We start from the raw sequence: 17,093 nt of genomic DNA on the forward strand, positions 1-17,093 counted from the left end.
CTAAATTAGAAATAGCTTAAAACTGTTCAATAGTAACACTTATTTAAAATGCATTTTTATATTTTTTTTATAACAAAAAATTATTTAAAATTTTTAATTTTACTTTTCCGTAGCTTCACCGACAATATCCTCATCTCCACTTTCATCAGAAGATGGGGTGTTAGTCTTCTCTGAGTTTTCATATATTTTCTGCCACACTGATGTTGTACGAGTACCACCAATACTGAAGAAACAACATTAAAATGAAACAGTGTTTTATTTTATTTCCTATTTTTACAATTTATGCATATTAGTGTATGTAAAAAATGTTATTACCCATGTTAATGTAATTAACAAATTAATAAAAAAAATTTTAAAAAAATGTTTTTACCGATGTGAGCTAACAGATACAGCCAACACAGTAGGCGGGTCCCTGACAGCAACAGCATGTCTCTTCAATGACTCGGTCACTCGTGCAAAATCACCTACCACAAAAAATCTAAATGCAGTACAGACTGTTAAAAAAATCTGTGTTATACCGTTAATAAATTTAAAAAATAATTTCATAAAATAATCTTTAGTAGTCTGCAATTTTAATAGCATAAAAAACAAAAGAATATATATAAACCATAAAATAATATATTTGATATTTTTACTTGTTTTGTGATCGAAGTAGCTCATCAATTTTACCATTTTCTTTTAGTGTTGTCATTTGACGAAGTTGCATGGGATTACATCGAGGTTTAATTCGAACATGTTTTAACCAATTGGAAGGTTTCTTTAAGCAATGAGTTCCAGAACCTACTCCCCAATGCTCAAAACCTAAAAATCAGAAACATTAAATCATATATTGTAACAACATATTAACTGTTTCATTTTGACAAAATTAAAGCAAATAGATAGGACTCAAAATAATTATTATAAAGTTTTAAAACACAACATAAAAAAGGGGCTGTAGCTGAAACTTGTTATCAGGTCTTGATTAGTTGTATTTTCAAAGGGGAAAAATAATAATATTAATAGTTTTGACCATTAATGTAAACAATTACATGTCATAACCCACTTTTGTCTCTAAAAAGCAGCAATTTTTATATTTAAAATAAAAGCATTATAATACCAACCTTCAGGTGCATTATCATATTGATAAAACAAATTACATTCTTCTTGTTTATTCAACAAGTTTTTAAATTTGCGATTCACAGCACCAAACAACTCCATCTCATCAGCAGAAGACGAAAGTTGGGTACGAATAGGAATCTCATATTCTTGAGCCAAAAACTCAAGTTGTTCTTGGAAAAGATGGAGTTCAAGTGAATGAGTGGGTAAACTGAGGGTAGCTTCATTTGAAACAAAACCTAAAAAATTATTGTAAAACTTTGTTTGCTTTATGTAAAAAATGATTTTTTATGTAAAGTACTGCACAAAAACAAAGAGTTACTCTTACCATAAGATACATCCTGGAAAAACCTACTATATTTATTACAACAATAAAAGCAGTATATTTGACAAAAAAAATAATTTCACCTTCCTTATTTAACACATAAAAACAACAAAATGTTAATTAAAGGATACCGTCAAATTATTAAATAGTTAATAAAAGAGAGATTTTTTTTACTTTTCATTTATTTTTTTATGACTAATTAATATTTGTTTGTTTTGTGTTAATGTTTATTATTTTGTGAAGTGTATTGTTTTTATTGGTGAAAAGACAATTGGGGATTTCGTACTTTTTCATTTGTCCAACTCAAAAATCAAAACTGTTTGTTTGTATAAATATAAAGGTGAACCAAATCACTATTACAAATATAAAATATTAAACTTGCTTTACATTAATTGCTACTTTAAAATGAAGGTTATTTAACTTTTTTTCTTACACACTTCATCAAAGTACTAAAGAAAAATGTGGTCTCATTAATTTTTGAAGGGTTTGTGAAGTTTAGTCCATAAAGCATACTTAAGACCTTAGAAACCACTTAAGAAATGGTTACAATAAAGAAAGGGGCTGCCCTACCAACCGTTTTGAACTACAAATATTTATTTTAGAACAGTTGTTTTAATTGTGTGAACTAGAGAATAAAACTTGACATAAATTTTTAATTGTAATAAATTTTAAAAAAAACTTTAGATTTAATAAATTTAAAAGACTAAAATATTACTGGGCTATTTAATACCATTTATAATCTGAATATATTTTTTATCCATTTTTAAATAATTTACAGGCCTTAACAAAACAAATTAAATAATAAACTAATAAATTTAATATACTTATTTACCAGAAAATGCTTGTTCAGTTATAGCAGCCATTGTATTACTAAGACGAGAAGGTGTTAAATTCCTAGAAGGGCTTGAAGATAGAAATGAAATTTCTGACATATTTGGCCATTTTGGAGAAACAGTCTGTAAAAAATAGATTTTACTGACTAAAAATAATTTTATACCCACAATTCAATATGCTATACAATTTTTAAAAACACATTTTTCACTTTTATGCAACAGTAACATCCGTTTTAAGTATCAAGAGTTAAATGATTAAAATTTCAATCTAATGTTATTGACTTACCTCTCTTGATGATTTAACTTTTGGTTGAGCATCGATGCTGTTTTTGTGGATAAGTGGAACCCATTGAATTAATTTTAGAAATGCACAAAACTTTTTAGTAGAGTGAAGATGACACACCAACCATCGAAAGTAGATCGCTAAGTCATCAGTTCGAAGACTAAATTAAAAATATATATATTAATTAGGAGTAGCGAATAACAAAAAAAAAATTACATTCAAAAAATTAATAAATTGTATTTATGTTTAAATAAATGTCGTTACCCAATTTAAACAAAATTTTAAATAATAAAAGGAACAACAAAATTTAAAAACACGAAAACATGTATTTTAAGTAAAAACACAATTTAAACGGGCAAAATAAAGGAGAGTTAGTTTAGTTCCAATTGTGAAACATAAGATCACAATTTACAGAATAAAACAATCAATGAAAGGTGTTTTAATGATTTCTATTATGTAATGTATCAAATGTCTAATAAAGAGCCCTGCTGTGTACTTACAATTGTTGATGTGTAACTTCATACCTGACTCTCTGACTCTTTATTAAAATGTCAGGCATAGGTGAAATACTTAAACAATTTGGTTGTGTTTATTTCCTATACCCTCTTTAAACGTTTACTTTTTTAAATGATACATTATGTAAAAAATTCAATTAATTTGTGAAAGCCATTAGTTAAAGTAAAAATTGAGCTAATTGAAATACACCTATTTAAAATACACCTACTAATAGACAGTATGCATATTGTATATCATATTTTCAACATAAACCACATAAATAAATACAATATTTAACATACTTTTTAATTGAACATTTTTCCCCCAACACATAAGCATGGTGTGCAGCAGACAAACGTTGAGCTCGAATCTTTGCATCTGAATATTCTTCATCGATGCCGTCTAACCTTTTTCGATATGCTGGGTACAAGCGTTCAATAGCATCTGTATGCTCACAAAATCGTCTCCATCTAAGCATGTGTAAATGTTTGCACTGTACCATGCTTTGTAATCTGTCTGTGTAGAACTAGATCAAAAAAGTATATAATATAAAATAACATTAAAATCCTGGCTAAAAATGATAATAAATCTTATTTTAACAAAATAAATGTAAGTATTTAAGGCTTATTGATTTGTAAATTTACTTAATTTTTTTTTAATTCGTGGGATTAACTTAATTTGTTATGAAATTACAGTAATGTAGAGTTTGAAGTTAATTTTTATAATTTATGTTTTGTAAATTGACAATATATGCTAAGAGCTAATTAATACTTTTAAAATTGCATTACTATGCTATCCTAAATATAGTTAAAACAATGCAAACCTGATGAAGTAAAAAAGGAAGACTTTCATCTGTTAAATCAGATTTCAAAGCAGACTCCAGTTCATTTATCATAACCTGACCTTGACTTTTAAGTTTTTGAGCCTCGCTTACTTGCAGTGCATTATTAATTGTTAACTCTCTTTCTTTTTTAAAGTAATTATGACTCATTGGAGTTGCTACAGAGCTAAGATAAACATAGTGAATTATTTTAAAATGTTGCATAAGGTTATACAGAGGAAAATAATAGATTGAAAAGGCCTATATTTGCCACATTATTTATGCTTGTATGCAACAATTTCTGAATTTGCCAAAGTTTTAGGTTTATAAATTATAAAACAACACAATACTTTAAGAATGGGTTAAAAAATACCTCATTGCTTTCATGGAAGATTGCCCATGTAGCATTTCTGCTTCTTCAATCTCATTTTTTAACTCATTTATTTCCTTTTTTAATTCAGACTCCAGCACCTGAGCCTTCTCGTTGCAAGAAAGTTTGTATTCTTCCATCGCGAATAACAGACCAAAATCAAGCCCACTGTTTACCCTAATTTCTATAATTCATCTTTAATAAATAAAATACTTTATCTTAAAAAGTTTACCGCAGCCAAAATTTAAATCAACTTCCCTTTTTATTTCTTAAGAGTATATTTTGTAAGCCTTATGTTTGTATGTTGATTTCTAGTTTGCTGTTAAATATTTTGCATAGGTTTACAAATACCCCAAATAACAGATAACCCTTATAAGCTAATAGGGAAATATTTAAAATAATAAACTTAAGCTGCCTTGCTCTTGCACTGGCAGTTTGTTAGTTACCAACTGACTGACTGACCAATGGGTTTATCGGCAGATCGCCGCAGAAAATAACAAAGATCGATAAAAGTCAATTTGTATCCCACATTTAGACGCTATAAACAAATTTAAAATTAACCAAATAGTTTAGATCATGTATTTTTAACAAAATGTGCTTAAATATATTTAAAATCATACTTCGCCAAAATTTAAAATTTGTGTAGCGTTGTGCGTTGCGACGATACAAGATTGCCGGAAATATTAGTTCCGGGTTCGCACATTTAATTCCCACGCCAGTATAGCGTCTCTAGTATTTTGTAAATGTTTAAAATGTTTTATTAAAAAAAAGATTTTTAAGCTTGTAAAAAAGTTAAACGATATATAAGCGTAAACAATTTCATTAGTCAAAAACAACAAAAATATATTAATTAAAAACAATAAAAATTGATTAAAAAAAAAAATTACAACCCAAAAAGTTTTGTAAAAAAAAATTAAACATAAAGGTTAGGTCACGTTTTTTTTCTTGTATTCTACCACCCAGAAAAGTATTAAAAAATTATCTACAAAATCTTAAAACTCACTGTTTTGTGTATACAGAGTCTTAAAGACAAGTGGACATAGCACGGAGCCGGTAAGACTTTTTTAAGGAGTCTTAGGTACAAGTGCTTTCCAGAAGGCCCTCAGTCCACACGCCCTTTTAAGGGTTTTATCAGATCATGCAGCAAAGAGTTCTTTAACAGTTAACACTTTTACTAGTGTAAACACGCGACCAGCACTTGTTTTCAGGATTACTGGCGAGTGTTTATATTACATAATGATGTCATGGAGAATCAAAACAATGTAAACACGTCTCAGACTGCCTGGCGAGCGTGTGTCGAGTCGATCACATCAATTGACTGTAAGGAATTTTTCAAACCTAAACAAATGTAAGTTCTTCCTTTTTATAGGTTGGGGTAATTTCAGTCATTTTACCTGGATGTAATTTAGTTGTTGTAAAGAAAATATTCATTAGAAATTCGTATTTAGAAAATCTGACCCAAAATAATATATAAAACAAGTTTGTCAACAATCTTACGGCGAATCTAAAATAATAGCTATTTTATTAATAAGTACCACGAAGTGTCGCTAAAGAGTAAGCAAAACGCAAAATAATTCAAAACAATAAAGTCAAGTCTGATAGTTTGATATAACGCTCATGGCATCGGAGCACTGGTCGAAGGGCCTCTGGTTCCAATGCCACACCATTTACCCTTAACCCGGACCCGGATAGCCCAAAAACACAATCACGGTACACTTTTTCTATTAAAATATAAAAACTTCCATAAGTAATATGAAAAAAACAGGGTTGTTTTACTGGAAATTATCTTTTAAATCCTACGCTTATTTTCACTATTTCTTTGTTTTTATATTGGTCAAAATAATAAACAATATAAGCACCATAACAAAGAATTTTAGTAGATTTTTCTGTATAGAATCATGTATACAAGCCTAAAATACATGGTTTGTCTGCCACCTAGTCTTTTATTTTCGTATCTTATCGAAGAAAAAATCAATGTAAATCAGGTTAAGGATATAATCTGTTGATTTTTATAAGCTATGATGGGATATGCAAAAGTAAAAATCAAAGAATTAATACTTTTAAAATTAACTAGTCATATTAAATTGTTAAATTTAAAAAAGAAAAAAAAAAGATTAAAAAATATGAGTTTTAAAATATTGAGTTAGGGATAGTTCTAGGTCTTTTTATCAAATATGTTAACTATTCTTAAATGATTTTTTAACGCTCCATTTCGGCGTTTTTAAACTTTGTCGTATTTTTTTTCTATATATATAACCATTCATAATGATTTATTTAAAAAAAAAACATGTTAAATAATTTAATTTTCCAAATAAAAATACAACTTTTTGACCCATAATAAACTTGTTAAAACACCCTATCATTAAATAAGTCAAACCAACTTTCTTAAACATAATTCGCTCGTACCTTATAATTTAAATACAAAAAGACCACGTGATTGAAATAGATCATACCATATCGCTGTGGTCTTAACCTTCTTTACTTTCACGCGTTAGGTGAATAAAAATTAGAAAAAAGAACAGTTTCTGTAATGCCTGGTAGCCTAAACTAATTTAGATTGATTGAATTTGCTTTCCTTAACATCATTTAATCTTGATCAATAACAAACTAGGGAATCGTGGTGCGTTTGAACGAGCTTCGTTACTGTTTACGCTATTAATCACCTCTTAAGCCAAGATATTTATTTATTGAAAAAAACTTGTGCAATAAATGCAGGTAATTTTTTAACCAAAATTGTCTCTAAAAGTAGAATGTTAGCGACCGATTAGTTAAAGCGAAGAAAGGGTAAGAAAATGCGCAATCTTATTGGTAGTTAATATTAATGGGTAGAGGGTGGTTTACTCGTTAATAATAATATCCACAAGAGTGTTTATTTTGTAGACAGCTAAGGGTAATAGGCAGTAGAGCTTAGCACAAGTCGAGTTCACACGGCCGTGTATGTTTGTTACTGTTTTCTCTTTTATCCGACAAAGTGGACGCCCCCACTCGCATCAGTGTCGGGCAAGTCACTCGTAACTGACACCCGGCCGGGACATTGTTGTTAAAGCAGTGCGCGTAATTCGAGCGCCAAAGACGAAAGGAATTTGCGATTTTGTCGCGGGAACCTCGGCAAATGACGACAGAGACTCGGCTGGCAAGGCCCGGGCGCGTGTGGGAACCGGCCGAGGTGTGAAGAGGAAACACGCGCATACAAAGGAACTCAAAAAATCGTCAATACCTATCGATATTACGCAGTGTTTGTATGTATAATATGTGTATGTTCGCTTATGTGGGAACTATAGGGAAGTTGTGTAATACGACTTGTGTCTCGGCTCGAGATTTCGGTTACCTACTAGGTTTGGCTGTTTGGGTAAAACATTAGTCATGTTCGGTTAGCAATTGACGCGAACCTATGCGAAACCAATGTCTTCCTTATGTGTGAATGAAACCCGATAACCGCATTTTACCCCAATTCTATTTACACTATAACTAAATCAAATTAGAGCTATATTGGTTGGACAATTTCCTTGACAAAAATATTTTTAATAAACACACATTTATTTAATCAATAAAAACAAATATATAAAACCCAACAAACAAACTGTTACGAAAAATTATTTTAGAAATTTTTTTGGACTGTTTTTATATCTACTCACTATATTGTCGACCACCTACTGGGTTATCATATAAACTACATGGGATTAACAAAGTTAATTCCTAGGGTACAGTTACCAAACAGGGGCGTTTTTCGATTGAAATTTTATAGTAAAACAACACTGGCAGCCTCAGCCTGCATTTGATCCACTAACACAGCACATGGCGCCACAAAGTTTGCCCTTACACTATAATAGCCTATGGGCTATCCCGTTAAAATACAGAAAAACGTCAAAGAAATATACAGCAATGTAAATTTTACTTTTTTACAAGTACGATTTATTTTAATGTAGAGTCGTTTAAAAAGAAATCGTAAAAAATGGGATATTCGGTTATGTTTGCATATTCTAAGATTGCCATATAAATTATAACAAACTGCGTTAGGTTATCTGTATATGCGATATGAATGAAATGTTTAAAATACTTAGTGCGCGATTAATTGTTGGCAAGAGATAAAATAGACCACTTTAAGGTTGGGTTCTAATTTAAAATTTCAATCGTTTCAGTTAGGGTCAATCTGAACTTGAAGTACCGGTACTGTCTGAAGTTTGAATTACAGCGATCGGTCTTGTTAATTAATTGTTTGTGCATTGCAATTGGCTTTGCTCTAAACTGGTAAGGTGTCTAAGGCGGCGAACATCCCATTCAAATTGTGTTGCGCAAACAAAGATTCGAATTACGGACAACGATTATTCCCACAGACACGTTGAAATACAAGCCTAATTTTAAAATAAATACAAATAGCAATTTAGTGCCTTGTTGCCACTGCATCTTTATTTAAAACGACTTATGTCGTGGCAACGTCCTCTGCGCGAGAAAAATAAGTCGTTGATAAATCTACCGCTCTAAAGCTATATTGGGTCGCCGCGTTTCTTTTTAACTTGTTGACCATTAAATTTAATTACATTTTCACAATGGGTGGCAGTCCGCTATGGGAGCCTGCTTCTTGTTTGTGCATTTGTTATGTTGCCGTATGTTGCCTATATAACCCTGACTTCGTACAAAAAGGGCCAGCAATTGATGTACGTGTTTACCCTGTCGTGAGAGCGGGTGCGACAAGGCCTAGTTTACGACACAAATCAGCCTTACAATATGCATCTAATGCACATCCTATGTAGGTTTTAACACGCTAAAATTAGAAAATTTTGTAACGAAATCACTTGAGCTTGCACTAATTAAATAATACGAACCGATAACTATTGTGAAATATCACAAGGAGTAAAATTGCGTACATTTAGAAAGAGAAAATGTCTTTGTTTTTTCGCGTTTTTTAAACAGACATGGTCGTGATATTAATTATTGATAAATTAACTAAATTAAAAACCTATTTAAATGACTGCAACATGTTTTTTTTAAAAGTGGTAATTTTTTGGAAAATTTAGCCCTGTTTTAATCAATAATTATTGACATTTAATTTTAAGAAGTTTTTTTTTGTAAATGTGTTGAGAACCACAAATTGTTATTTAGAAATAATGAAATTCTCATGTTGCTTTGTCATTCATGCCAAGGAAAGGGTTGTTCGTAGAAAAACATTTTTTCTTTTGAGTTTTAACATTATTTTACATTTTAATTTTATATGCTCTGCTATAACATTAACATTATTCAATAAAAGCTTTTATTTAAAAAATCTCAATAAATCAAACGTATTAATTTGAAAAGCGCTTTGGTCTAATCCAAACCGCCATTTTTTATTTTACGCTTTCGTGGTTTACGTTTGGTTTAACAACACGCGTTCGTAAGATTTATTTATAGATTTTCTTACACGGTGTATAGTCCGAGATAAATAATTATTCGGCGCCTTTTTGGTATTTAACCATTATGTCAGCATGGTGGTAAAGGAAGCACGTTAGCGCGATATTTATAGAAGATTATAAAAACAACACTACGGTCGTTGCACATCTATATTGCCAGCATCCTACATTAGGGTTTATATAGTAGACAACAACGCACGGCAAAGGCATTTTAAGACAAGAAAACACACCGCAAATTATAATTCGGGTCCAAATATTTTGAAGAGAATCGTTTCTTATTTTAAAAGATAATTCTGATTGATAGGAATCTGACTGTTTTATGGCGGGTGTATTTTGACATTTTCGCTAATCCTGTCATAGAAAAGTCGTCGCTGTGGATGCCATTGTAAAAGAAGCAATGGCATTTCCACGCGGAATGCCGCTGCTTGCTAATGTAAATCGACTAGAAAGTTTTAGATTGACGCGGGTGGCGCCTCGAAATTAAAAACAGATATTAAAGAGACATTTATTAATTCGCCTTAATTTGTTACACATGAATCGACCTCTTTGCATCGTAGACGCCACACATCCGTTGCGCCTTCTCGCACCCTAATGTGCTACCATACATTCTAATAGGTTAAATCACTTTTTTTCCCAAAGTGTCACTTTTTTTACAGGAAGCTGGCCCAGTTGGATAAAAAACGTTTTTTTTTCGGTTTGCCGTTTTGTTTAAAATTCAACTTTAAATAGGTATCGCAATAATAAGACTGAGCCCCAGAATATGTTTCACGTTTGCGTAAATGCGTAAATCAAAGCTCTGCGTGACGTGGTTGTCGGTTCGCTCGCCAAGCTGTCTAATAAAACGCGAATATGACGAAGTCAACTTGATCCTTGCAATCGGCTCAACAGTCTCGTCGGCGCCAAACTCTCGTATGTTTAGTGCACGCGATTTCGCATTAAGTCGAGGGAAGAACGCTACGGGTTTTTTATGGGCCCATTGGGTGTATAATTAAAAGTCCAGGTCTCTGAGAAAGGTTAGCTGCGTTCTACATTCCAGTACAGCCGCAGGCAAGCTCTGTTTCGCCCAGATGGTGAATGGATAGGATTACCACATTACGTAGCCCCTTATTTCAGTTGATTTGTCCCCCTAAGTTTTAATGGAGTATAAATTTACCAATAAGGCGACAAAAGAAAAATGGAGGGCCGTAGTAGTTCCTAAATGGAGAGAAAGGTAGAATATAAGCAACCAGATAAAAAGCAGATAAAATTGTCACTTTAATTTATCAAATTCGGTAAACTATGTGTAACAATAGCGCCGTATTTGCCAGCCCATAAGCGGAGCGTTAGCAAACGATTGTTCGCAAGCACGATAATTTGCGAATATGTTTACTAACCAGCCTGGAAAAAGAAAAACCAAGCCGCTATAACTATATAACATAACTACCTATCCGTGATTCAAGCTCGGCGCCACAATATGATCCTTTTACGCTTTGTAGTTAAAGATTCAACTGTTAAATGCGAAATTTGTAGGCCGTTCTGCATTTCGAAATTCCAGACTTTTCATATAGACACTGCGATATGGGATAGACGAAAAATACGTAGTGTTTATAGACCAAAGATAGACAAGGAATACATAAGACGCCAAGAAACGGACTAGCTTGCTAGGTTGGACCAGCTTGTTATTAAATAAAACGCGAAGAGAAAAAGGGTAGCGATAAAGAAAACCGTAAGTCGCTCGAAGTCGAAATCATTTCAGTAAAAAACAGTAGACCGGTAGGTTAACAGTCGCAGCAAAATATCAGGATTTTTCTGTAAAACAATTGAGCCCTTTAAAAAATTTTACTTTAAATTGTGCAGCAGCGAGTATCGTTTTATTTCCAAACTAACAAACAGGGTGTTTAAAAAGTTACAGCAGTATTTGCAGATTTAAGCTAAAGTAATTTTACAGGAGCCACGTTTTTTAAAATTATAAAATTTTGTAGCAGTATTACGCTATAAAGTCAATGTTTACTGTTTGCTTTCTCTTCAGAATATATCGAAGTATGGCATTTATGAAATCGTAAAACTTTTTATGAATATGAATTATGCTGGCGAACAGTGTAAGTTACGCCGAAGGTATTTTGGTGGTATAAAAAAAAACGTTTGATGTAAATTTAACAGCCTCCTTTTTTGTATTTTAGATTTGAACGACATTGATAAACACTGTATTTATTGCCTAAATTAAAAATTTAATCTCGAAGACGATGAATGTAAAAAATATTTACTGCCTTGCATTGTTATCGACCATGAGCTTTTATGCAGTAACTGGACAACCTGACAAATACCTAAGAACCCACAACGGTCCAATTCCTACATTGCCCGAGGAAGACGAGGATCCTTCGTTAGATCCAAAATTCATCAACAACGACGAACTTCGTGAAAAATTAGACCTCGACTTTTGGCCGGATTTTATGTCGATCACCGATCCCGGGGTAAATAGAAGGTTGGTGCCGGAGAATAAGCCTCAACCGGTCGCCGTTTCAACTCAAATTAGACGAATTTTTAAGCACCGGTCAAGAAAGATGAGAAAAGCCCGCAAAAAATATTCCAAACAGAAAAGGGTGATACAGGCCTGGCTGGCCGAAGCCACTGCATGCAGGGTGCACTACCGTTGGAAAGACATTGGAATTCGCAATTGGCCCAGATACATTAAGGAAGGTTATTGCGACACATCACGTTCTTGCTCAATACCTGCTGGTATGAAATGCAAGCCCAAAGAGACGACTGACATTCATATTTTACGTTGGTACTGCCAGGGCATTTTAATACAGCAGCAATATTGCCTGTGGGTGGACTTTAGCTATCCGATTGTGTCTAAATGTGAATGCCACTGCTGATTTTCGAACAACTGAACAACAGTAAGTGGGATGCCAAAAGTTATTAACCAAGAGCTGAAGAGAAATCTGTCAGTTTGGGTTGGCTTAATAATCGGCTAACAATTAAACTGCGGTGGTGGCTTTAAACTTGTGCAATAAAAATATTTAGTTATTCGTAACATTATTACGCTTGGAAAGGACGAAATTAAACTATAAGGTAACAGTTGACACAATATTTTAAATTTTTTTGTCTTTTTGCCAAACCAACTAGTTACCAAAAAACACATTTACCGAAATATTGGTTTTTAATTTCAATATACTGTTACTTAAAACATAAAGTTTTTTTTTTTCATGATGTGAGAATAGTGTCGATAGTTTTTTTTCTGTAGCATTGTTTTGCGACCTTTTTGGCCATTTTCTGATATTTAACGACTGCGCATTAATCAATCAGATTTGCATGGAATTATTTGTTTGTGTTGGTGTTCCTTTTACGGTCGAAAACGCTGCCTGTCATTATCATAAGAATCAATGAGCCATGGCGTTCGAAATCGGGAGTAGAGCTGGCGCCAGCATCCCGCGGCGATGGCCAAGCGAAACAAACACGACTTGGCGGGTGACTGCTAATATTTTCGGGAATCCATTCTTAGCGTATAAGACATGCGGCCGCAGTGATTTTTATCTGGGCGGGTTAACATTGACGACACGACCTCGATTACTGAGACGAATCAAAGGCATATTTGTTGAATTAGGAGATTAACTAAGTTGCGGCAAGCCACGAAACTTTCGTTCGTTTACCAATTTTTTTTTAATTCATATTTTTTGACTTGTTTGGTTAAGTTTTTTACCTGCCCACCATGAACGAAACAGCGCGGTAAAAATTACTTGTAACCAAACTCCTTTTTATGCTTTAATGACGCCGTAATAACGATGTAAGTCGCAGTAAATTCTTTTTGCGTCAATCACTTAGCAGGGGAATCGTGGCCCGCTGTTGATTTTGTTTATCGCAAAATCAGACATTGAAACACTATATATTTTACATGACCATGTCTTGAGAAAAATTTAAGATTAAAGTTTTGTCTTTTTAAATTGATTTTTCTACCAAAATGCCTTTTTAATTCTCAAAATAAAAAGTACTTTTTAAATTGTCAAAAATAATTAGTTAAAACAATATTTATGTAATTTTTCTGAAATGTTTGAGTTTCAGGGAGTTTTTTGTGTTTTTTTTCTCCCTTTTCTTCACTTTTTTTATTATATTTTTATTAATTGTTTGTTAGTGTAACGATCGCTATTATTATTATTATTAAAATGATAACGAAAATTAAGATCATGCACTTGCTTGTTTTGTGTTCTTAGCAGCATATAGCGCATTGGATAATCTGTAAGAAATTGGACTAAAATCCGTCAGAAAGTTGATTGATAGTGTGTTTTGAGACAACAAGATTACAAAACTACTTACAAAAACGTATTATATACAATCAGGCAGGCGGAAGTTTAGATTTTTGTATCACGTGCAATAGAACAAACTTCAATTTATTACCATTAAAAATATTTTTTTAAATCGTACTGATTATACACTCCCATTATTCTTCTTTAAACCCGATCAAAATTTGACAGTTGAACCTCGAAAACAAATATCAAAGAGGCTTAACCAGGTATCTAAGGCTAGATCAATCATCAGGGTTACGCAAGCGCACAGGATTGAAAACTAGCTAAAACGTGAAATATTTTCTAAACACCACCCATGTTGATTAACCGAGAATTCGTAAGGAGCTGACGTCAATAATAAAACCCTAGAACAAGCCGAACAATAGCAACTTAATGTTATTACAAGTACAACCGCTTAAGATGCAAAGATAGTGAAGAGGTCAAGACAGAGTGTCGTCTAAACCTACTAAATACTTGGTTGGTTTAGAGAATGAGCTAATACATCAACATTGTAATTGGCCTGCTACCAGGCGACTGCAACGCTACGAAATGTTTATGTGTGTCTGAACCAACCTAAAGCTTGTGGTAACCCGATCAAGGTAGTTGTGTTTGTACGGGGAAACTATTTTGTAAAGTTATCCGTTTTTTAACAGTACAAAGTAGGGTTGGGGCAATCGGTCAACGTTGCGACAAGAAAAAACTAATTTTTTAAATAAATGCAGTCATCAGGCAAAGATAAGCATTTGTTATCTTGCAACAGTCGACCAACTTTACAAAAAGAAGTAAAACAAAATTAAAGCAATATAGCATACTACAACACAAAGGTACATAACTAACTGGCTTTGTTTTATCTAAAAATTGTTGTTTGTTTAGAATCAATTTAGGCCAGTTTAGTAAGGTGTTACCTGGCAGCCTAAAAATCCGGATATTTAAGCCACGGTTTACCGCCTTTTTGAGAGCGGTGCGAATCTTGGCAACCGGTACTCGTGTAGAGTAAGTAGCCGAGCTGATTATTTTCCCACGTTATCTACACACAACTCGTACTCATATTTGCTAATAGAAGTCTTACCGTACGTGAATACTTAGTCGCTTTGTATTGTGAAAATGGTAGGGACAAGTGTCGGCGTGCGAGGGTCAATCAAATCTCAACAACGCCTTACCGAGTTAAAAGCCTAATTACGAATGCCAAAACAATTCGATCACAGAGCGAATGGAAATAGTTGATCATCGTTCATCCTAGTAAACGACCCGTCAAAGTTCGCATGTGTATATATATATGTATATATATATATGAACAAGCGTCATTAACAACATATATTTTACATTGGGCGTTTGGCGTATAAGGTTAAGATGAAGTGTCTATTGTCGGCACATAAAGATAAAAAGCACCCGACTCTTAAGAACTGTGAAAGCCAATAACCACAAACATGGTGTCAGTGTCAGGTATATGCCATATTGCGTTATATGCATAGATTTAGAATAGCAAATGTTTATATTTAAAGCAGTTCAAGGCGCGACTTGTAAAACTATATACAATTGAAATTGTTGTTTTCGATAATAACTATTTGCCAACTCGGCCGCTTTATTATTGCTTGCACACTTCTATTCTGTCGCAGTGACGTAAGTTTTTGAAATACGAAACTCCGAAAATGTATCCATGCCTTGCTGCTGATGTGACCTGCACGCTAAAATCATTTGTGATTGCTGGCAAACAGAGCACGCGATTGCAAACTATATTGGTTGAAAATCATACGCCTGAGAAAAAATTAAAAAAGTTATCCCGCCCCGACTTTACTATATTTATTCAACAATATTTAACAGCAATACAAATACATGCCATAACCTCACAGGTATTTCCGTAAATTCCCAGGTCATATAAAGTGCCTTTAAATAATTCTTTTTATTCTATGCGAATGTGGCACCTTGAATAAATAACAACGGTTTAAAAATAAAATAACCTAGATAAATTTGATTGTGTTTTGGTTTGTAATACATACAGCCTACGCACCGCTATGTCGTACAAAATGGCATTAAGACACATACCACTTCCGAATTTTATTACAGATTTGCGTCTGTAGGTCGCTGAAAATCGCTAATTTTAATTTTGGGTAAATAAAAAAAATAATTTATTCCGTAGTCATTTCAAATTCGGTGTTTAACACGGTTGACATTTGCTTAAACGTAATATATTTACCGTGATTTTTAGTACGACGCCAGCTTTAAAATTTATTCTTACGTTTTTAAGGTGAATAAGTCGTATTCAGTCTGGCGAGAACTGGACAAATTAATCCAAATTTTATTAACACCGTCAGCTGAACTCTGCTGGAAATGGCCAAGCACACAAAGTTTGATTTAATTTGTTTTCTATTTTATTAACGGTTTACAATTCAACAAATCATAAGTTGAAAGTGTACACAATTTGGACCACCCACAAGAGTTAATTGAACTATTTTATTAGCCGAAGTGTGAACTTCGCAGTATGGGCTTTAAGTTAAAACTATTTAAACATAGGGCTATAATTGAAAATGAAAATAAACGATAATTCAAACCCGATTCGTTTCAGACTAAGTAAAAGTTAATTTTAACTGACAAATAAAAAAGTAAAAAATTTTGAAAAAAATATAACTTTTGCTAAACAAGACAGTAAATTTAATTAGGCGCGCTTCTGATCGAAAAAAAGTGAATAACTGATAAATAAATTGACAATTTGACGCTGGGAAGGGTATGGACAAACACAGTTGAAGATTGATAAACACCGCGATAAGATGGCGCTTAATTTTTGTCCATTCAATGCTTACTTGTGGTATAATCGCAAGTTTTAATTACTTGGTTAACGGAGGTACGACAGTCGAAGACTAGTTTATTAGGCTGGCTAGTAGTAAGTCAACACGACTACCGAGTTTTCATATCAATCATAACGGGGTTATGATTTTGGTTAAAAATCTCAATATTACAATCAACAAGGCTGTGGCCGTGCTTTATCTCCCATGCGCTCTATCCGTCTCCACGGCGCCTACGATTCTCTAGGAATGCCAATTGCTTCTTGGTTGATTTTGTCCAAGACCAGTAGGTAGGTAATCCGGTATCAGAGCAACCATACACCGGCCTGTACATTAAAACAAGCGATAGCCTTTCCGGGCCGATATTATCTTGTAAGTTATTCGAAAGGCGCGGTTCTCTTTTACAATCAAGACGCGCAGCCTACTGTTCAGTGTTTACGTATTTACAC

General features: G+C 33.1%; 2 protein-coding genes across 4 annotated transcripts in view; one reads left to right on the plus strand and one right to left on the minus strand.

The window, feature by feature from the left end:
- LOC145760398 (uncharacterized) overlaps window positions 1–4,402 on the minus strand; it is a 33,476-nt gene extending 29,074 nt beyond the window's left edge. For all 3 annotated transcript variants that reach the window (XM_082574285.1, XM_082574300.1, XM_082574293.1), the window contains exons 1-9: window positions 4,225–4,402; window positions 3,855–4,038; window positions 3,334–3,557; window positions 2,540–2,696; window positions 2,253–2,376; window positions 1,101–1,334; window positions 636–801; window positions 371–478; window positions 104–223 (exon numbers count right to left, since the gene is read on the minus strand). In XM_082574285.1, coding sequence (XP_082430411.1) covers window positions 104–223; window positions 371–478; window positions 636–801; window positions 1,101–1,334; window positions 2,253–2,376; window positions 2,540–2,696; window positions 3,334–3,557; window positions 3,855–4,038; window positions 4,225–4,361 — 1,454 coding nt within the window. In that variant the 5' untranslated portion in view covers window positions 4,362–4,402. The remainder of the gene's footprint in view (window positions 1–103; window positions 224–370; window positions 479–635; window positions 802–1,100; window positions 1,335–2,252; window positions 2,377–2,539; window positions 2,697–3,333; window positions 3,558–3,854; window positions 4,039–4,224) is intronic.
- A 7,368-nt stretch (window positions 4,403–11,770) lies between these two features.
- On the plus strand, window positions 11,771–13,739 carry LOC145758103 (noggin-2-like). Its single transcript, XM_082572489.1, has one exon. It carries the CDS (start codon window positions 11,828–11,830, stop codon window positions 12,458–12,460), a length of 633 nt encoding a protein of 210 aa, XP_082428615.1. The 5' UTR covers window positions 11,771–11,827; the 3' UTR covers window positions 12,461–13,739.
- Window positions 13,740–17,093: the final 3,354 nt, after the last annotated feature.

Source organism: Corella eumyota, chromosome 1 (assembly GCF_963082875.1).
Source record: "Corella eumyota chromosome 1, kaCorEumy4.1, whole genome shotgun sequence".
In the NCBI taxonomy this organism is placed as follows: domain Eukaryota; kingdom Metazoa; phylum Chordata; class Ascidiacea; order Phlebobranchia; family Corellidae; genus Corella; species Corella eumyota.

Bases quoted from the DNA above. Each gene is read 5' to 3' on its own strand.
- LOC145758103 (XM_082572489.1), top strand. From the start codon at position 11,828: ATGAATGTAAAAAATATTTACTGCCTTGCATTGTTATCGACCATGAGC.